The sequence below is a fragment of the Siphateles boraxobius genome, unplaced genomic scaffold (assembly GCF_051911475.1).
Source record: "Siphateles boraxobius isolate OS27281-9 unplaced genomic scaffold, OSU_SipBor_1 6, whole genome shotgun sequence".
Taxonomy (NCBI): Eukaryota; Metazoa; Chordata; class Actinopteri; order Cypriniformes; family Leuciscidae; genus Siphateles; species Siphateles boraxobius.
Genome location: NW_027509186.1, coordinates 20,998,618 through 21,021,396, shown reverse-complemented (window position 1 = coordinate 21,021,396; position 22,779 = coordinate 20,998,618). Strand labels below are relative to the sequence as shown.

General features: G+C 37.9%; 2 protein-coding genes across 4 annotated transcripts in view; one reads left to right on the top strand and one right to left on the bottom strand.

The window, feature by feature from the left end:
* nf1a (neurofibromin 1a) overlaps positions 1–22,779 on the bottom strand; it is a 100,229-nt gene that overhangs the window by 39,970 nt on the left and 37,480 nt on the right. For 2 of the 3 annotated variants that reach the window (XM_077208125.1, XM_077208127.1), the window contains exons 30-35: positions 20,931–20,993; positions 16,518–16,676; positions 16,256–16,353; positions 15,656–15,802; positions 15,301–15,447; positions 14,553–14,663 (exon numbers count right to left, since the gene is read on the bottom strand). In XM_077208125.1, coding sequence (XP_077064240.1) covers positions 14,553–14,663; positions 15,301–15,447; positions 15,656–15,802; positions 16,256–16,353; positions 16,518–16,676; positions 20,931–20,993 — 725 coding nt within the window. The remainder of the gene's footprint in view (positions 1–14,552; positions 14,664–15,300; positions 15,448–15,655; positions 15,803–16,255; positions 16,354–16,517; positions 16,677–20,930; positions 20,994–22,779) is intronic. The other variant, XM_077208126.1, reaches the window with a different exon arrangement.
* Positions 12,989–14,164, top strand: omgb (oligodendrocyte myelin glycoprotein b). Its single transcript, XM_077207405.1, has 4 exons — positions 12,989–13,061; positions 13,230–13,443; positions 13,555–13,710; positions 13,915–14,164. Exons 1-4 carry the CDS (start codon positions 13,052–13,054, stop codon positions 14,051–14,053), a joined length of 519 nt encoding a protein of 172 aa, XP_077063520.1. The 5' UTR covers positions 12,989–13,051; the 3' UTR covers positions 14,054–14,164.

Here is a 22,779-nt window from a genome sequence, read left to right as displayed (position 1 = left end):
CAGGCCATGCAGCAGGACTGGAAAAAGACAAATGCGTAAACACACAGCAAAGCAGAGCTGACAGTCTATGTCAAGAGAGGGTTAAACTAAATTGAGATTACACACACACACATATATATATATATATATATATATATATATATATATATATATATATATATATATATATATATATTTGTATATATATATATATTAATTTGGGGTGCAACGGTTCAAATGACTCACGCTTTAGTTTGTATTACCGTTTTAGGGTCACGATTTCGGTACGGTTCGGTATGTGCTATGTTCAGGGAAAAAGAATAAAAATGAAGACAATAAGATCAAATAATCTAACTACAAGCACAAATAAATACAATAGAGCAAAGATACAAATACAATAAACAATGCTTTTCAGGTTTTTCAGGTAAGTCTAACATTTCAGGTACAGGAATTGTAAAATAGCATTGCATATTTGACTGTATATATTAAAGATTAATCCTTATTAAAGTTCCAAAAGCTATTCAATCTAGAGCAGTGAGAGCTTTTCTTGTCTTTTGTTTTTTGATTAACATTAAAAGCACAGACAGCAGGAATAATAGCTTGCTGTCACTAAGATATATTGCACGGATCCAGTAAACTGATACTGTACACATGCCTCGACTGTTTCATTCACTTAAGACGTGTCTGCTAGCCTAGGATTAGGGCTGCACGATTAAATATGAAATTAACATGAAATTGCGGTGAAATCTAGTTGGCTTATCGCAAATTTGCGATAGTGAAATTTTGAAGGCTGCGATTGTTTTTTATGCGCAGCTTGTCATTGATGTACGGCTCTGTAAACGCTGCTCCATCTGAAAGTGTTTTGAGTTTGAGTCACTTATAACGTATATTTGAAAAAGCAACACACGTCAATCATCTTTCCAAACATGCAAAGCATTTATGAACCTCTTTGTCCAACAAAAGACAACATTTAATAACATGCTTTTACTCCAAACTCACTACATAATAACAGCAAGAGCATCCTTCTGTGAGATGATATGGCTTCTTACACAGAATAAGGCAGTCATGTGTTTATTAGTCATTTTTAATCAAAGCATTTCAATCTTCTTTTTATTCAGCTACAGCAATAGTATGATGCCCATTGGGATTTCCTGGAATGACATGCATCATCTACTTCTGCGGGCCATATTTGGCGAGTCTGTGTGAGAGCTCCTCACCCTATCTCCAAGGGATCGCTCAGCCACCCTGCGGAGAAAACTTATTTCGGCCGCCTGTATCCGGGATCTTGTTCTTTCGGTCATGACCCACAGCTCATGACCATAGGTGAGAGTAGGAACGTAGATTGACCGGTAAATCGAGAGCTTCGCTTTGCAGGTCAGCTCCTTCACCACGACAGACCGGTACATCGACCGCATTAGTGCAGAAGCTGCACCGATCCGTCTGTCAATATAGCAAATAAATAATTATTGATAGGCCTACTTATTAAAAGGGCTTTGTGTTTCATTTATTAGGCTAGTCTACTGTCAATAATAGGAAAAAAAAAAGAATAAACGAATTAATTAAAATGAATTGAATTAATAAATAATAAAATTGACGCACATGCTTTTCTGTCTCATTATTGCACTCTCACTCTCTCTCTCTCTCTTGCATTAATAACTACATAAAGCCGGGGACACACTTACTCTAAGGCCAGTTATGAATGTAATTTGATAATTTAGTCAATAAACTTAGTGTGATAGCGTAGAGCTACGTCACACGTAGGCTCACTATTGACCGACGCTGCTCATGTGTGTGATGCGTGTGATGTATATCAACAGAAGAACTGCGCTATATCACTAGTGAACTGACTCGAGGCCCACAGAGAAGGAAATAAATAGTTGAAAAAGTCATTTTTTTTAAATTATTTTTTTTGCGTACAAAAAGTATTCTCTTCGCTTGATAAACTTAAGATTGAGTCACTGTAGTCACTTGGACTATTTTAACGTTATCTTTAATAACTTTTCAGGGCTGGCAAGTTTCAATCCCTGAAGAAGCCTATGGAAGAGTGATCCAGCTCTCAGATTTCATCAAAAATATCTTAATTCGTGTTCCGAAGATGAACGAAGGTCTTACGGGGTTGGAACAACATGAGGGTGAGTAAATACTGACAGAATTTTCATTTTTGGGTGAACTATCCCTTTAAGACCAGCTACAGTCGATGGAAACAGTCAGTCTTCGAATGTTTCAGCAAGTCATTAAGTGTGTGTCCCCAGCATTACTGTGCGTTCACACCGGACGCGATCAGCGCGTCAAATTCGCGTCTACCGTGTCTAGTTTCACGCTTGACCACTTTGTGTTAATTTGAGCGTCAAGAGTGAAACTGACGCGCGTAAAAACAAAAGTTTGAAGCAAAATTGACGCGGTACTTCCGCCTCTCCCACGCCCAGTTCAATGACCTGCTGTCCTGGATCACCCTCGCCCTCAACCACCTAATATGTAATTTATTTTTGTTTTGATGATAAATGGAGCCAGCCTAGGCTACTACAAAAGTGATTAAACTGTCATGTGTTTTTTTTCCCTCACACAACACTGTCCAGACACAAACTATGTTCTTGCACTAAAGTATGGTTCTCTTTACATTAGAATAATAATAACGTTTCATATAATCTAGATTAGATTTGGAATAAATAGCATACAAAATTAATTTCTCATATATTAAAATCAAGTTTTTATGTGGTAAAATATTTACTTCACCACGTGACAGCAGCAAGCTGGCTCCTGATTGGTTAACGCGGCGGCGAATTTGACGCAGAAGTTCCAATTTTTCAACTCAGGCGGCAGACGCGAATTCGCGTCAAACGCGTGAATGCACAAAAAGCACTAAATAAATAATTTGCGCGTAACGCGCCATACGCTCAATTCACGCTATTCGCGCCATTCACGTGAACTTGACGCACGAATGAGGCGAATTCGCGTCTACCGCGCCGCGCTCTACGCCTCATTCGCGCCGCAAGGAATTTTTTACCCGCGTAACACGTCTTTGCATTGACTTGACATTGAAATCATTCGCGCTAGACACTCTATTCGCGTCCGGTGTGAACGCACCATTAGTCTGCTGTCAGTAGCTCAATCCTCCGTTACTAACTCTAAAATGACGTTTTGGAATTAGCAACATAGTCATGGGATTAGATGCGTAAGAAATGGGTTTGTCAAGAACTTGACAAACATCATCTGAAAATAATGCACACCCGAGGTGTAATTTTTCTAATAATTCAACGGCCTGAAGTCAATTATTCTGCTTATACTACAGTTACCACACCTCGAAACATTGTTCAGATGATGCTACGTCAAAGAGGCACGTGTACTGATGTAAACAAGCCCAACACGCATGAGAAGCGCATGGCGGAACGAGTGAAGGAGATGTGCTGAATGGAAATGCACATTCACTCTCCAACAGCATGTGGTGCTTATGGAACAGTAGAAATGCAGAGGTTACCCCGGTAACCCTGTAAACAAAGCAGCTGCACTACTACAGTATTTAAATGTTTCAAACAGCAATTAAAATTATTGTATTTTCTATTAGGGAAGGGCGATACCACTTATTTTATTTTCGATACAATACCGATACTTTCAAGGCCAGTATCGCCGATACAATACCTCTAAACTCAACTTTTAAATTTTAACATTTCTTAAATTATTGAATTACTACGAGTAAAATGGGTAATGATAAACACTTAACATTATACTGTATTTGAAAGGCACTTTAACATTCCATTCGCCTTAATTGGAATTTATTAGATTATATTCTTATTTACTCAGGGTTAAAATGTCTAATTGTAGTGGTAACTAGGGATGGCGAAAACTAAACATTTTCTTGACCGACCACCGAGCCTCATTAGCCGGTTAAAACCGGTTAACCGATTAGTTTGAAATATGCTACGCTATTTGAAATAACAGCCATTTCGAGCCGCGCCTGCAATTTCGCAACTCTGTCGCATCTCTCTCTGCCTCCCGCTCACACACACTGCCCCGGGGCCGCCCTTCCACTCACGTCACTTTTTTTAAATCCCCTAAAGCGCGAAACATTAATCCCGCAAAGTACGCGGCGCCGAGGAGCTTGTTTCTAATCAGAGGACAAATGGCTCCTTAGTTTCGAAATGGTTGGGTACAAGGTGATCGCGTTGAAAATAAAGGTTTTTTAGTCTGGCGTTAGAAGCTCACTTGAAACATTGACGCGGCTCATTTAAGACAATCACAGCTCCGAGGAGACGCCGCTTTAGTTTGAAGTAACGTTAGTGCTAACAATAATAAATAAAGATGATGATCATCATCATCACCTTATCTGTAACCACTGAAATGTAGATGTAATGTATTTCCAAATCTAAGCCCATCTTATGCGGAATGTTGCCTAATAGACTGTAACACGATAAAACCAATGCATAAAACAGGCACCTTCAGAATGCGTAAAAGACGCAGCGAGCAAGGCAGGTCTAACTCACTGCCTTCTAATAACGGACAGAACAAGTTGCGTTTTCAGGTGATACATCATAGATGATGTAGGCCTACTGTATTTAAGCACTGTATCACACAAGTTGCAACTTACATCTTTGTCATTGTTTTCGGTGAAATGGTCCCACACACTATTTTTCTTTGCACGCTTCATCCTGTCGTCTGCCCTTGCTCTAACCTCGACTGTTTTAGCCTGTAGCCTTTACTTTTCGCAAACCAAACCCTGTGACCTTGCGCCAAATTTTTTTATTGGTTAATTAAAGTACAAACAGGCGAGTTATGAAGAATTGAGGGTGAGGGATTTGTTCACTTCACACAAAAATATATTGGAATGAGATGGCTAACTGTAGTAGCGTTTAGTCCACTGTCTATAATAGCCTAATTTAGAGATCACTTTTTTTTTTAACCGACTACCGACAACTTTGATCGGTTAACGTTGATATGGTCAACCATCGGTCAAACGGTCATTGATTAGCATCCCTAGTGGTAACCATGGAAATCTAAAAAATATTACAGGCCTAATTGAACTATGGTCACTGTAATGACATGTTGTTGCACCCATAAAAAGCTTTTTATTCTGAGAGTGTATGATTTATATTAAAATTAGTTACAGAATAGAACAGCAGTATAAACTTTTAACATTCAATTCAATTGCGCTAACTATGTAGGCTACAATTTCAATTTGTTTATTGTGAAATAACTCAAAAGTATGATGTTTTCCTGTCTTCTGTTAAGCATTGTTCTGGGCTGCGTTTCCCAAAAGCATCAATGGTTTCTCATGATAGTTTTGGGAAACAGCCCTGTTTGAATGCATTGTCAGAATGCATTGAACGCTCTTCTGTGACTGATTGGTTCTGACTTGCAGCATTTGCGTGGGTTCAGATGAGCAGGAAAATAGTTCTACTACACAATTATTCACTAACATAGGTTTCATTGCACACTATGAAAAATCTAGAAACACATGTATGATAATATAAAGAATTCAAATTAAGAATAAACACTTTAGTTAGCACTTTTCACCTTGAACATTCAGAATGGTTAAGGATGGGTGTATATGTAATTATCAAGAGGTGTATGTGTCATATATATATAACAATGTTCATCGAATTCAATGCATGTTGTGCGCATTAAAATTTCTTGTCAAATAAACGGAATCACTGGTAAAAAGTAAAAAAAAAAAAAACTGTAGTATCGATATTTTTATTTGAGTATCGATACTTTCGATACTCTATGTCAGTATCAATTAGGGCTGGGACGGTTACCGCATTACCGCAATACCGCGGTCACGTGACTCCGACAGCGGGTCTGAGCTAGTCACCGTCATCACCGCAAAAAAACAAAAACAAAAAAACATTGGTCTGCTCATGTGCACGTTGTGTCTAATGACATGGATTCATTGATTCTAATGACATTGTGTCTTGCATAAGGTTTTCTAAACAAAACTTATCAAAAGATGGAGCAAATCTGATCTTTTGCGAGTTGGGGAGCCATGACAACATTCCATTTGTATTAGAGATGCGCGGATGGGTTATTATTATTTCATCCGCAATCGCATCACAAAACTCATCATCTGTCCGCACCAACGTTTATGATCAATTTTCGAAACCGCATCCGCGAGGCTAGAAAGCTCTTGGCTGCTCTAGAAAGGAGACTGTTCCAATGCAGCAAAGATATTTAAAGGCTGAAGTCCCTAGTATAGCCTATTGGCTATGTTGTATCCCAAGAATATCATTAGTAAACTCATTCTCTCACATTCTCTGGCGCATTTTTCGGGTATTTAAGCGTATTTTTTTCTTTGTATCTAAAGCGGTTTACCGCTACACCGCGGAAATATCTTGCTTTTCAACCGCGGTTAGAAAAATCCATACCGCCCCACCCCTAGTATCAATATAACGATACTTTATATCGATACGCCTATCCCTATTCACTATCGTGTTCATCACAGCACCAAATGCTTAAAGGTACAAATGTAAGATTTTTGTAATAAAATATCCAAAAAGCACTGGCAAAATGTGATATATTTCCTGCAGTTGTGAAATATCCCAAAAGTTCCCAAGGATTTTTAATTTCAGAGAAATTCCAATTTTTAATAATGGCTCGTCACTGGTCATTGACGTAATATCCGCGTTATCCCTGGTTTTCGCTCGTACTGCCATAGTAACCATGGCGACAGACGTGGACAACTGCGGTATGTCTAGAGCAGAGTTTCCGCTAGAAAAAAAATACAAATGAATTTCAGATAGATGTTTGAGGTCTCTTACCCCAGTTATTGTCCACAAAACTTCAGTGCCGACACGTTTCTTATGACAAGCGCGGGTGAAGCTCCGGGTGAAGCTCGTCCTCTGTCACTGGCTGCTGCCGGATTTGTAAATCGGGTTGGTCCGGTCCGAGATGCTTTCTCTTTTTTTTTCTTCCAGCGAACGCCTTGTGAAAGTTTTTTTTTGTAAATCAATGACGGGTTAAATTTGGTTTAACTGCTGCCATTATCTCTACGAAAGTGATCAACCTAGCAAGGTTTTGTCGAAGTCGCCTGCGCACTCGCAGTAGTGGCCCAAGAGCGTAAAGTTGAATGACAGGTGACGAGAACCAATCAGAATGGATAAAATAACATGTATCAAATTCTGATTCGCCAGGGACGCAGCGACCAGGGACGGCGGCAACCCAGCGCCCTCTATTGACGAGCCGCCACTAGCCTAACTTTCAACTAGATGGGAAAAAAATATTTTATTTAATTTTAGGGGATTATTAGGCAATTTTAATCGGACAATTTGACCGGAGAGATTTAATTTTGTCGGACATTTCATTTTTTTCCCGGCCAATGTCCGGTAATTACCGGACAACGGAAACCCTGGTCTAGTGCAACGCTCACGCTGTTGTTGTTTCGTTCAAACAATATGGACCATGGCAAGCAGACTTTGGGACAAAAGGAGAACTAAAACGAGGATCAATATCAGCGTGGCGTTTTCGAGATGCCAAGAGCTCCACGTCCGCGACTAACTTCGACTTGACAGAGCCGCTCTTGCACCTGTGCGAGTAGTAATTCTGTACTTGTGGGTAAATTCGGTAGAATGAAATGTCCTTAATCCTTTAAATCCGTGGGTCTTGCGTGTGGCGCGGATATGTGTCTCTTATTTGCAATTGTGCCCTGCTTCAAACCACAGTAATGCTAAAAACATCAAAGTATTCACTCATCCATAAACATTATTAGATCCATCAGCATGACGACAAGTTCCATAATTTCGTTTATGCGTCATCAATCTACACCTTTGTTATTGTAAGAGGTTAGCGACCCCTAGCGGCGAAAAAACAACAACATATTGTAGCTTTAAAGACTTAAAGATTTAAGGATATTTATTTTCAAACTTAAACATTTTTATATTTTAATCTGAATTACAACATGCCCTAGATATTGATTGAATGTTCTGATTATTTATTGTTCAGTCTCACTTTACAATAAGGCTTTATTAGTTAACATTAGTTAATTCATTAGTTAACATAAACTGACAATGAAAAATACTTCTAAAGCATTTATTAATCTTAGTTAATTTAATTTCAACATTTAATAACACTTTATTAAAAAAAAGTAACTGTATTTAATGAATATGAGCTAACATTAACTAACAGTTGTATTTTTTTAACTAACTGAAGTGACTAGTGACGTGGGATCGCCCTCCCGTGGGCTCACCACCTGCAGGAGGGACCGTAAGGGGGCGGTGCATAGTGGATCGGGTGGCAGTCGAAGGTGAGGGGCCCCGACTACCCGATCTCTGGACATGGAAACTAGCTTCGGTGACGTGGAATGTTACCTCGCTGGCAGGGAAGGACCCTGAGATTGTGCGGGAGGTTGAGAGGTACCAACTAGAGATAGTAAGGCTTCACCTTTATTTAAATTTATTTATCTATAATTTATTTATCTATATATCTATATCTACCTATCTATATAGATAGATAAATAAATTGCTGAAGCTTTTATCACTTAACATTCAATCAGAACATTCAATCAATATCTAGGGCATGTTGTAATTCAGATTAAAATATAAAAATGTTTAACTTTGAAAATAATTATCCCTAAATCTTTAAGTCTTTAAAGCTACAATATGTTTTTTTTTTTTCGCCACTAGTGGTCGCTAACCTTACACACACACACACACACACACACACACACACACACACACACACACACACACACACACACACACACACACACACACACACACACACACACACACACACACACACACACACACACACACACACACACACACTTCGTCAGGTCCCATGATGCCTCTCTGTGCTGTATGGGAACCCATCAAACTTGGCCAGCCATTTTACACTCCTGCACAGGAAAACTGATCAAATAAATACCAGCACTCCATACAGAGGGGTTTCCTTCTGCTTACAGCAAACACAGGGGAGATTGCACAAAGCTGGTGCCCAAAACAGCCGGCACCAGCACTCTTTGAAAATACAGCCAAGCTTGCTTTAAAAAGTCAATAATGTCCTTGATGCATTTGGTGACACAAGTTTAAATGTTTTCTCAAAGTTTTCACAAGTTTAAATGTCTTCAAGCGCAAGACTTGAAAGAGAATTCAAAATTTGTCATATAGACAGTAGAGCATAAGCACTCAATTTGAACAAAGCTTATGGGAAGCCAGAATGCATATCCATCAACCTAACTCTGTCTATTTTATTTATTTTCAACAAACCATATTATAGATGCATATGCATCGTCAGATATGAGATGAACCGTGGTGCAAGTGCATGCCGAACCGTCGGTGGAGAACAGTACAGTTTGTTTTTTTACCAAGAAGAGTTACACCTAGGGATGTCAATTGTCACAAATTCCCATGATCGATCGGTGTTTAAGTTAAAGATCAATTCATCGATTAATTGTTAGCCTTAATACTGCAATATGCGTCTACTGCAGTGCCGTATGCCCAACAGCATGACAGGGTCTGCAAATGCTGCTCAAAACTATATGTTCCTCACCAAATGAATGAGAATGGTTTTAAATCTAAATATAGGGCTAGTAGGATTGTAAAATCTTTCGATGTGATTGATCATTTAATTAAATTAATTATTGAATTATCAAAAATGACTAATACAATGCGTCACCAACGGTGTCTCAGATGCGTGCTTGTCAGAATGTGTGGCTGTCGTGGACGCGCTCTTCCTGGAACAACGCGCTGAAAACAGCAACTAAAGCCAACGAATTCACAATGATTTAATAAATGGTGTTCTCATGTTTTGTAATATGACAGTCCCAATCATCGTTATTATTAGCCGTGCATTGCTGTTTTTGCTGCATGTGCTGAACTGGAGCACTTTGCTAGCGCGTTATTTAACTCAAAGAAATGCATCCTATGTGAGATTAATAAATGAAAGACAAAATAAACATATTACAAATTATATCTGCACAAAATTATGAGAATGCATAAGTGAATTTGAACTAAGTTACGTGCCACTCAGAAAGACTCATGTTGTGGACGCGCTCTTCCTGGAGCAACGCGACACAGCAACTAAACCAAAATAATTCAGTGTTTTATTACAATATTGTTCTCTTTATAATACTATGTAATATGACAGTCCCAATAGTTATTATTAGTCGTGTATTGCCGTTTGAGCTGCACTCGCTGAAGCTGAAGAGGATCACCGTACACTTTACTACATACATTTTTAACCAAATGCATCCTATATAAGATTAATCCGATATAGATAGGCCTACACAAAATAAACACAATATTACAACTTACATGTGCACAAAACAAAAGGCTGCGAATGCATACGCAAACTTGTTGTCATGATGGTGTAAAATGGTCCCGAACATAACTCCGGCACGCTCGCTTTACAAGTTTTGCGGTTGAGCAGCACGCGCGTCCATGAACCTGCTTAATCGATGATCGATACATTTTATCGATTAAATGTATTATCGACAATTAATCGATCGTCGATTAATCGTTAACATCCGTAGTAACACCCCTAATATATTTATAACAGGCACTATGGGAACTATCCGTGACATTAATGTGTGCGCTGATCGGCAGAACGCACGCGAAACACCATCACCCGCAATTTTTAAAAAGGCTTTGTAAACATACAGATTATAGCCATTTACTCCACAAACTAACTCTACGAACCTGGAAACCAGGCGACCAAGCGAAACATGATTATGCATTTCTGCTCAGCTAAGAACACGGGACATCAACAACACAGTAGGGATTGTACATTAGTACCTTGACAAAAAATGCTATCTCGATATTTTCTGGGATTTTCTCAATAACGATTATTTCTCAATAACGTTAAATTCCTATGCCGCGCACTAGACGCGCGGCGCAGAGATTTGATTTTTTCACACGGACCTGTTCAGGAAGCATATATTTTGAATTTAGTTGGCGCGATGGCGGAGAATAAATATGTAAATAAACGGCAGAAATTGTCTAAAGTGTGGGGTCATTACACACTTAATTCACTTAATACACTTAACTCGCTGAAACAAGGTAACGTAGTCTAAGCCTATTGATGTTCGCTGATTGGTTTGACTAGATATGATTTTTAGCTTTGATGACATTTTTAAGTAGTAAACGTAACTATCACGTTCAATTGCAAGAGTATAGCCTAAAAAAAGAACCCCTTCTCACACACACACACACACACACACACACACACACACACACGCCAGTCAGACCAATTGCAGCAATGCATCACATATGCTTAAACTTTTATGTAGCCACGCAACAATAATTTCAGCATGCATTCACTGTACACACCGGGACGTGATGGAGGAACAACTATTGTATTGCAGTTTTTGCGAGACCTTGTTTGTATTTCAAGTCTGCCAAATACAGACAACAACGAAAAATTAAAGTCCCCAGCCTGTTGGTTTTTAATAAAGATTCGGAGTACTCGTTTTTCAGTTAAAACGCACAGAACAAAAAGTGCGTCAGCTTTTACTGCGTGTTCAACAACAAGTCACGTTACAGCTCTTCTTCAGCGTTAAACTACCAGAATACACAAATATGCTTAGAGTGGTTATATTATAACATCTTAAAGGAAAATTCACATATGAGATAGCATTATACCTTGCATACTATATAACTTATAGTATATAACTTATAACAGCTTTAACTGAAATAGACAAGTTTAATATAACTATTCTGTTAATAAAACACACAAAAAATATCCGATTACTCGATTAATCGATCGATTAAGTGCTAGATTAATCAATTACAAAAAGAATCGATAGCTGCAGCCCTAATTATAATGTTACTATTATTATACTTGATCTGTAGATAAAGGTCTATGGTTTTGCATAAAACAACTTTATCTTGCTGGACTTAATCATGTTACTTTCTACCGGGTGTCTGTTAGTTTACAACACTAGAGTAGAGTCAGAGCACTATAATTGTTCTTCACGTGCACAGTAACTGAAATTTAAAACTGTTAAAAGAAAAGGCTAAATAAACTATTGCATAGATAGATACTGTATAATACACTATGCATCAATATGTCTTTCGCTTGTGCTTTGAACTTTTCAATGCGGACTCGAAGAGCTGCGCGCTGTGACTCCATGTTGCTTCAAGCGCATCATTCTGCACTCGGCATAAGCGCTTTGTGCCGCACTGTATAGCAGCCTTTCATATCATAATACATTGACGCATTGAAAGATAATTAATAGCCTTTCCTGTTCTGTTCCATCTATCATATGTTGCATCCTCATTAAACAGCTGTGTCTCAATTGTATAGTAGCCTATAGTAGCTATATATAAAATAATTTATCTTTTTGATTTTGTTATCTTGTTTTTCATGAATGTATTTTACAACAATACAAAGAGCAATGTGTAACGTTTTACCAGATTTAGTGTTACACTTATTGTCTCTTATTTGTTTTTATCACTAAATGTTCAGATTTTATACAATTATTGTGGACTAAATTTTACTGCTGAATTATCCACTAATCTAGTTTATAATAGCATTTTTGTCATAGATTATGATCGTATAGTTTTTGGATTTGTTTTTCTTTATAATGAAGTTGTCCGTATTAAGTAGATTGTGTTTAACACACAAAAGAGTGATTATCAGTTCGACACAAGGAGAGTTATATAAATTCTACTTGATTAAAAAACAAAAATTGGTCTCTGATCGGATCGATTCTGAGAAAAGTGGTATCGGTGCATCCCTACTGTATATTGAATCACTTAAAGGGACAGTTCAAAGAAAAACAACAATTCTGTCATTTACTCACCCTTATTTAATTTCAAACCTGTATGACTATTTCTTCTATGATCCAAAAGGAAGATATTCTGAAAAAAGTCTCATTGTTTTTTGTCTATAGAATGAAAATCAATGGAGTCCAGCGTTGATTGGACAACAATGTTTTTCAAAATATCCTCTTTTGTTTTCTACAGAAGAAAGTCGTCCAAGAAGTAGTTTAGGTGAACTATCCCTTTAAGTGGAAAAGTTTGACTTAACACACCTCTGCCTCTTGCATAGGTGTTGGTTGTTGGTTTAAGAGCTCAAAAAAAAAAGAGGCATAATTTCACTCTGGCATTCACACCAACATCCTTCATGAGAAGGACAATCATCCATGACAAAAGGTAAATGTGACTATTTTATATAAATAAGTTCTATTTTGGTAAGGTGATGGTTCCAAATCCAGTAATATTGGCTAAATTTGGATGTGTCTTAATTATTAAATACTACCATTTAGAATAAAAAATCTAATCAATTATACATTTATTTTGTTGTTTTCCACATTTTAATAGTGAGAGAGCTGAATATGGCTTCCAAAATTCAAATTCTACTACTGGTAGTGGCTGTTATGATTACAAGCTATGATCTTACCAATGCCACAGACACAACCAACGGCCCAAACACCGGCACAACCAACGGCCCAAACAGCGGCACAACCAGCGGCACAACCAGCGGCCCAACCAACAGCACAACCAACGGCCCAAACAGCACAACCAACGGCACAACCTACGGCCCAAACAGCACAACCAACAGCCCAAACAGCACAAACAACAGCCCAAACAGCACAAACAACGGCACAACTAACGGCACAACTAACGGCACAACTAACGGCACAACCAACGGCCCAACCAACGGCCCAACCAACAGCACAACCAACGGCTCAAACAGCACAACCAACGGCACAACTAACGGCACAACCTACGGCCCAAACAGCACAACCAACAGCCCAAACAGCACAAACAACAGCCCAAACAGCACAAACAACGGCACAACTAACGGCACAACCAACGGCACAACTAACGGCACAACCAACGGCCCAACCAACGGCCCAAACAGCACAACCAACGGCACAACTAACGGCACAAACAACGGCCCAATCAATGTCCCAACCAACCGCCCAAACAGCACAACCAACGGCCCAAACAGCACAACCAACGGCCCAAACAGCACAACCAACGGCCCAAACAACGGCGCAACCAACGCCACAAAACCCAGCACTAATATTGCGGCATTTCTTTCACCTATGGGGAGTGTGGGACTGCCTGGACTTCTAATCTACATTGTCACCTACACTGCAGTTCTTAAACTCTTCCACCAGTGTTTGTCAAACAGCTAAAACCAAGATGTTTTGCAGATAATTACTGCTCTGAAAAATACTTGCACACTATAAAAAAAATCTAGAATCACATGTATGACTATATAAAGAATTAAAATAAAAAATAAACAATTCAGTTGGCACTTTTAAAAATTACCTTGAACATTCATGGTTAAGGATGGGTGTATATGTAATTATTAAGAGGTATATGTATGTGTCATATATAACAATGTATATAATGTCGTATAATGACATACTACAGAGTGACACGTTAATAAACAAATAATGAAAGTTGCTTTTCTGCTATTCTGTGTACTTATGTAAAGCTTATTAAAGACTGTTTGATTCTTCAAATATGCACATATGACTTGTGTAATCCTTAAAGAAAGAGAACAAACATGACAAACAGGATAAAGGAGAATACAGAAGGAGTGAAATGCCCAACTGAAAAGTTACAACATAATTAGCAACAGGCCAAGTATTACACCAAAAGATCATAATTCAAAAATAAAGCTCTTACCTGCGGGCAATGTAGTAAAATACAGGATTGCCATTTTTAGATGTTCCAGCTTGGTAAAAGATGTTGAGGGTCTTTAAAGCTTTAAATTCCTCCTTCTCATGGACTTGATGCCTGAAAAACAAGAAATTTTTTTTTTTTTTTTTTTTTTTTTTTAATAAATTAGGGCCGCTAACAACTATGTATTTATATACTGTATTTTCTATGTATTTATTTTTTAGACACAACAGAATATAGGATGCAGCGGGCCAAAAAACAAATCGCATCACTGTAGAAGTCAGATTTTATCTAACAAAAACAAACTGTGAAAGTTGATTATGAGGAGAGATAAAACTGAAACTCACAAGAAAAATCATTTATGTAAATTGTACAAATGTACAGACCAGTATTTTCTACTTCGCAAACAACTAACTTGAGTTGACCGACATTTACCACCAATTTAACAAATTCGAAAAAGTAATAAATTATAAATTATATTTTGATAAGTAAAATTACATCTGATCTACAGCCTTTAGTAAATTGATATATTATTTATTTATAAATAAACAATATATGGAAAAATAAGAACAAATATATAGAGATAAATAGATACTATAATTTCCAGACAGAGAAAATGTCAGAATCACAACAGCAAAAACATGCTGTTTACTGGAAAGCTCAGTTTATATGACAATCTTTACTCTGGTTATAACTCTGCATAAAAACTGAAGAGAAAAAAACACTAGCTTTGGGCGAAAGCAAGAGCAGTCACCTTGTCATAAACTCCTCAAACTTTGAGCTGGTGAGGTTGAGGCTGGACCAGTGTGTATCAGCTACTGGTTTATGTTCAGGGGGACCCAGGTACGCCAGGAGGGTGGCCATCTTGTCAAATGGTCTACGACCCACTGCCTTGTGGTCCCTATGGTTTAAAGTTTGATTACAACATTTGTCTTATTAAGATATTACATATTTTTCCATATTCAAAACTCTTTTACATTTACTGTGGAAACAGAACAAAGATTGTATCTAGATGGGTTAGTTACTAAAAAAAACCGGATGAAGCAGACAGTCCCTTGTGTACCTTGTAACTGACATGACCTTCTTTGTATATCTAGAAGCTATGTTACCTGTTGCTGGAAAGGTATTGGCCAATTCTTTCCTGGTTGTTCCATAACAGACGGTGCAGGGCGAGCACGTTACCGTCACTGATAAAAGACAAACTGTGGTTCACAGAGTCACTCGGCGGAGAATCAGATGCAATATCCAAGAAGAACCTGTCAAAACAAAAATTTGGCATTTTGAAGCCCAAGGGTCAAGAAGTTTTTGAGAAGCAAATGGGTTTAAAACATTGTGTTTCAAGACCAAATAAAATCACAAATGGAGTTATGGCTTTAGTACGTATCTCTACGTTTTAAGGCCACATATATGTTTGCATACCCCTAAACTTGGCAAAAGTTACTTTTAGCAAATATACATATTTAAAATGTAAAGTTTTTCTGTTCCAGGTTAAAGAATAAAAAGTATTAATGAACATCTAGCACAAATATAGTCCAATTAAGTGCTCTCTGAAAATACAGTTACAACACATGCCTCTAACTATCTACTAAAAGTAGCATATTACTATGACAATTAGTGTTAATTATAGTGTTCAGAAGGGCTTTTTTAAACCATAAAGAGATAAAGAAAAAAAGGGTAGTAACGATACATATTGTGAGAAACAATCAAACCTTCTGGCTGCATCAAAGTTGCTTTTCACAAAATCATTAAAGGGCCGCATATGCTCTTCTTTTGTAAAGAGGACATGATTAGCAATGCTCTGGAGAATCTGGAGAAAAAAAGAAAAAAATACTGTGGCTGAAATATATGTAGAAATAACATTTTGCTATTAACTGGGTGTGGTATAAATCAACATTTAATCTAGCCAGTTAGTCATCAGATGATAAAAATTAAAGATCTGTATGAATCTAGTATAACTTTACTCACACTTACCTTAGACATGAGTTTGAGGCCACGCTCAATCCGAGGTGGGGGTTTCTTGTCTAGGATGCCCGCCTCATATGGTGATACGATAGCCGGGTTAATGAAGCGCAAGAACATGGCACTTCCTACTGCACCAATACTGTTCTGAGGAAACCGCTGGCTGACCACCTGCACAAACGGATGGAGGAAAGAAAGAGGAAACACAGTTAAGTGCAGGAAGGATGAATTATAGGTAAATGACAGGCACAAGTCAAATTCTTTTTGATATGTGGTTGATCATTTAATACATCATGATAATTTTCATTTAAAAACAACAAAACAAAGAAAAGATAACTAATCTTTTCAATAGGTTTACAATTCAGGAAAGAATATAGTGAAGAACAAAATGTGTGAAAGAAGGGGAAAATAATATATAAATGTGTTTTATGTCAGGTAGAACAGGCTCTATAAGAAAGAAAACAGTGTCATGAGACTTGACACTATATAGTGTCTGTACAGTACAAACTAATAATCAGACGTAAGACTTGGACATACACAGTACTAATAAACATTACCACAATCACATTAACACACTGTAAACAATCCCTTACGAACCAAAAAAAAAATGTTTGCAGAACAATGCGTGACAGAGGATACACACCCTTACAATACTCAATTGAGTACAATATTTGTCTGCAGTTCCACCGCACCCATAATACAAATCCTTTGTAGAGGACCGAATTATTACTACTAGGGCTGGGTATAGTTAAAAAATGTTTGATATCGATACAGATACCTCGACTTTGATTACAGTTCCTGAACGATACTTTTTGTGATACCAATTTTATGAAATCTGTTTTAACAAGACTCAAAGACTCATATAGGCCACTGGGGGGCAGAATATGCCGCGAGTTGTGCCCAAGTGCACGCAAAGCTTGCCGCAAAGCACTGGCAAAAGTAACCTAATGATATTATGAACGTGTCGGGAAAAAATAGCAAGACGACATTTTAATTGTTTATTAATAAACTAGTGTTTTCTGAGTCAGTGTTTGCTGCAAAGATGAAGTTGATGTTGCCGACTCGTCACGTATAGAGAGAAATGCATCTTACATTTGGATGACATAATCAGAGAGTATTTGTTTTCAATACAAATTGGTTAGTTTAAAAGTAGACATTTCAAGCTTTCTATATGCCAATTTCTCAGGTCTGTGAGGCAAGTAGCCTGTTGAGTTTCAGTTCATTTATGTGACGTGACTGTCATGTGCTTCATCAGATATGCCGTGTTGCTTGTCTGGGCAGCAACTATTTTTTTCATCACGCGCTGTTGGCATCGAGCCTGGTGAAATGTAGCCAGACTTTTGATCTTTTCCAGATCTTTTCCATCTATGGGGGTTGGGAAGCTTACAAACTACAGCCTCAGATGAGAAAGGTCTCTGGGAGTAACCTGTACAAACTAGTGTTTTTCCTTGATGCCACGCCACAGCCAATCATGCTGCATGCTTATTGGCTCACCGACATTGACGAGATTAACCCCTTAGGTATCGAAATTTGGTACCAAACGACAAGACATGAAACTCGATGGTAGCGATGCAATTCGGTGTCTAAAAAGTATCGAACTCCATACCCAGCCCTAATTAATACTAATTATACTGAGACTTAAAATAGGCTACGAAGGGTCTCAACTTATGATAATATAAGTCAATCACTGATCAGAAAAAACCTCTCATGTGTATCATTTTAAGAAAATAAACAAAATGACAATTATTGAATATGTTTACATGCACCAATTTTACACCTGGTAATTTTAAAATATCATGTAAACACATTTTCCTTGTGCTTTTTAAAGCTTCACTGTGTAGGATTTTCTCCCATCTAGCGGTGAAATTGTATATGACTACGAACTGAATATTACTTTCTAGCCCCTCCCATTCCCGAGGCCATTTTAACTCATACGGTGGCCAATTTTCTTCAATTCTGCCGGCAGTCGTGAGTAATCTCCCCCTTGCATTCGTCATGGTGCCATTGAGTGTAAAACGCGAAAGGCGAAGCTTGAATTTCCAGGTATGTCCCTCTTTGGCTAATGTATTTTCAAGATGGATGCGCAACATGGCTTCCACCATTCAAGCGACTCGCTCGTATGTATTCTAAATGGCAGATTCTACGCTTACGAGGAAACTTGATAGTTGGTAGAAGTAATTACACATTAATGAACACATTTTAAAAAAAGAACAAAATGTTTTTTGCTAAGAATCAACTTAAATTACACAGTGTAGCTTTAAAAAAAAAATATTTTTATGGTATTCAGTGTTTTATTGTTCTTTACTGTAATAAGCATATTATTGAGCAATAAAAAAAAAACATTAAAATGCAACATGCTTTTAACATCATGGTCATGTGGTGACGGTCCCAGCAAATGCCAAAGAGAAAGGAAATAAGAAAATACAAACAGACAGAAAATTAAAAGGTGGGAATAATTAGACATTTTACACCATTACATACATTATTATACATGCATAGGCACCAATGGTTTCTCAAAGTGAAAACATGCACAACGATTGACTTGAAGACGAGCCATAGAGCACATGACAAAAGCCAGAATAGCGCCAACATGTTCATCAGATCGTAATTAACGCATGCAAATCACTTAACACCTTCATTATAAGTTTTCCAAGAAAGACAAGACTCTTCTAGAAGCCAAAATACAGATTCGTAATGTTTTCTAATTTAAAGTATTAGGGATGCTCCGATTGATCGGACGCCGATCATGATCGGCCGATATTGGCTAAAAATAGATTGATCGGCGAACCCCAAAAGCGGCGATCAAAAAAGCCGATCACGTGACGTAAATTACTCGCGCGACTTTTTTCCACATGCATGCGTGGCGCATGGGCACACAACAGCAGAGTGGAGCTTGGCCGTGGCAACATGAGTTCTCCTTCACCGGAACGAATAGGGAGTCTCCTAACGGATTGAAGCGCGCTTCCGAGTGAAGACCGTGCACCGCGCGAGCCACAACAGAACGCGGTATCTGCGCCACTGATCGCTGCGGCAACGAGCACTTTGATCACTTGATAAAAAAACAAAACATTTCAGTGCTAGATCGCCTCTTATTTAACAAATGAACAAAATGTATGCTCTGAGTTAACTGGAGAAGTTTTTATTTATTTGCATTGGTACATTCGTGCCACGAGATGTTTCAAAAGTGGTGGTGGTATTATTATTTTTTTTGATCTGATGTAGTTGGTTCCTCAACTACATCAGATTCAGATTATTTTATTTAATGCCATGTCCGCATTCAAAGCTATTTTCATGGCAAAAATTCAATTATAAAAATACAAATATCATATAAATACAATAAAACAAAACAAGAAGTCATTTTATACAATATATATTTTTAAATGAACATATGATAAAAAATCCAAACCTTTTCAGGCATAATCTCATTAAATATGCCCTTTAATGAAGTAACTTCATAAAAGAGCATTCTGCTCAACTACATCAGACGTTCATAATAATAACAGAAATAAACTTAGTTTTGTCCTTTTATCAGTAGCCAGTTTTGGTGTAACAAGTTGTACATTTTGTTGCCAATTAGTAAATGTAGTGGGTGTATTAAGAGGCTACAATTTCCTAATATGCCTAAGTGTAACTTGATCCCCTCCCATTAGGCTGATCTGATGTGTGTTGGTCTGCCTGATCCCTCTTTGTTGGGAATAATTTAATGTTACTCTGCCTTATTTGGGAATGCTGGCCTACAGTAGCCTTAAGACATCTCATTTTCTAAATACAATTAAATAAACACATTTCTACAAATGGTGCAAACTCTGCTAGATAATAGATAAAAGATTCCCATTCCCCTGCCATTCTGTGATCGGCAGTGATCGGCAGATCATGATTTTGGTGATCGGTAATCGGACCCAAAAATGTTGATCGGAGCATCTCTAAAAGTATGTACGCTCTGAGAAGGTAGACCAAGTCAGTACCAGGCTCCAGGACTGCATATATGTGGATATTACAGTCTTCATGTTAGAATAAACCTTAAACCCTCACAAAGAAACAGTCTTCTGCTTTACCGCAAGACATAGAAAAGCTGAACTGATCCCACCTACCCGCCATCACTGACCCAGTCCACAACGGTTGAAATAAAAAAAAAATAATAACAAAAAAAAAGATTGGTCCAAAGCAGTACAATTGTTTTGTTAATCTCTGCTTTTTCCCCACTATGTTGAGTTGAAAATGGACGTGTCTTCGTAAGAAAACCATGTTTACACAGGTGTTTCTGAACATGTTCTGGCGAAAAACAACTCAAAACCATGAAAAAAAAAAAATCAAAATATATAAAATAATATTTTGAAAAGCAACACGTTGCATTTATGGTATATATAAACTCAAACTAATAATAAATGGCAGCTAAAGAAAAAATTTAAATGCTAAAACACTTACGGATTTTTTGTTTTCCTTTTTTTCTTTAACAGTGGCTTTATTCAGAAGGGAGTGGCAAGTAGCCTACAGGGCAGAGATGAGCACAGAGAGGTCACAGCAGCTACACAACTGTACTCAGCACAGCCACAGTGCATACAGACACAATGAAGGAGCAGACAACACAACCACTGCCTTCCTAACAGCTGATCTACCAACACTTTCATTCATGTTCATTTCAGGGATTAAGAAACACCGGCTGTTGCTTTCCAAGCAGAACGTAAAGCAAATGCTGCAAAGATACTACAGCGGAGAAGGGAGAGCGAGCTTTCGACCCAAGCAAACAAAGTATGAATACATAAAGAGCGTGAAGATATTAGCAGAAAATGGAAGACAAGAATAGGTGTCAAGTGGGATATAAGGATATAAGTGGACCGTGCAGAAGATAAAAGGAAGTGTGTAGCAGGACTGATGGATGTAGCTCATTTGGTAGGGCAAGTTATCGATATTTTCATTCTGTTTATCCCAGAAAGGAAAGACTGTATGTTTTAAATGTATGTATCTACTAAACGGAAACCTTTAGGAGCTCACTAGCATAGAGATGACCTCCAAGCCATCTAGATGCCACAAAACTATCATTTTGATTGAATGGGGACTTACTGAGCCAAACATCACAACCCGATCCTCGTGATTACAAACAAGACAAGGAAGGCCATGAAAGGAAACGTCAAGAAACGAAAAGAAACTACATGTAATTAGGAAAGAGGAAAAGATAAGGTGTTTTCAATGTCATTCAATGCTTTCTTTTCTGTTTAAAAAAAAAGTGTATGGATCACCGTCCACAAGCTTTCCTTTGCCCTTGACAGAGTATGAGATGTGGCACTTTCAAAGGAAAACTTGGTACTTTCATTTTAGTAAAAATAAGTTACACTACCAGCTAGATAAACACCTTCCTCAATTTTCATAATGGAAAACAACCCAATAATTATTTTTTTTTTTTACACAAGTAGAAGCAACTTAAAATGTGGGCTGGATACATTGTTAACAGTATATCAATGTAGAAATGTTAACTTCAATGCCAAAGTCATTTGTGTGAAGTGTGATATATCTATACTGTTTATTGCAGCTGGGAGAATTGTGATTTGTTCCTGCTCATGAAATTTAAACTATCACAATACATCTGCAAGTAATGTTAAAATATGTTTGCTTACTAAAATGAATATGTACTGTCTGTTGCTGCATGTAGAACAGAGCAAATGATTCAGGAGACCTTTTATTCAGGAGATCCATTTGAAATCATACTCTGATACATTAAACTTTAATGCAGATACTTGAAGTAGAATCATCCACCATAAAATGTAATTTAGTTTAAAGTCAGTATTAAGAATAGGTCATAATGATTTAACTTTGATTACCACGGTCCCACACTTCTTTAAAACATGTAAAAAAAACTGGTAACACTTTATTTCGATAGTCCACTTTAGACATTCTACTAACTATAAGTAACTTTGCAGCTACATGTCAACTAACTGTCAGAGTATTAGTAGACTGTCTGCTTAAGCCTGTTTTATGCTTCTGCGTCGAATCAACGGCGTACCCCCGCAGACCCCTCTGCGTCGCCGCGAACCCCTCCGCCGTAGCTCGACGTGCACCTCCAAAAAATTGTAACTAGGCGTCGAGGCGACGCATACCACAAGGGCTGTGATTGGTCAGATGCACCGCGATGCAACTCAACCTGACGCAGAACCATAAAACGGCCACGACGCCGTAGGAGTTACGGCGTAGCTACGCTGTGGAGTTGACGCAGAAGCATAATGAGGCCTTTAACATTTACTAACACTTTATTTTGTTGGTATTCCAACAAATATTATAC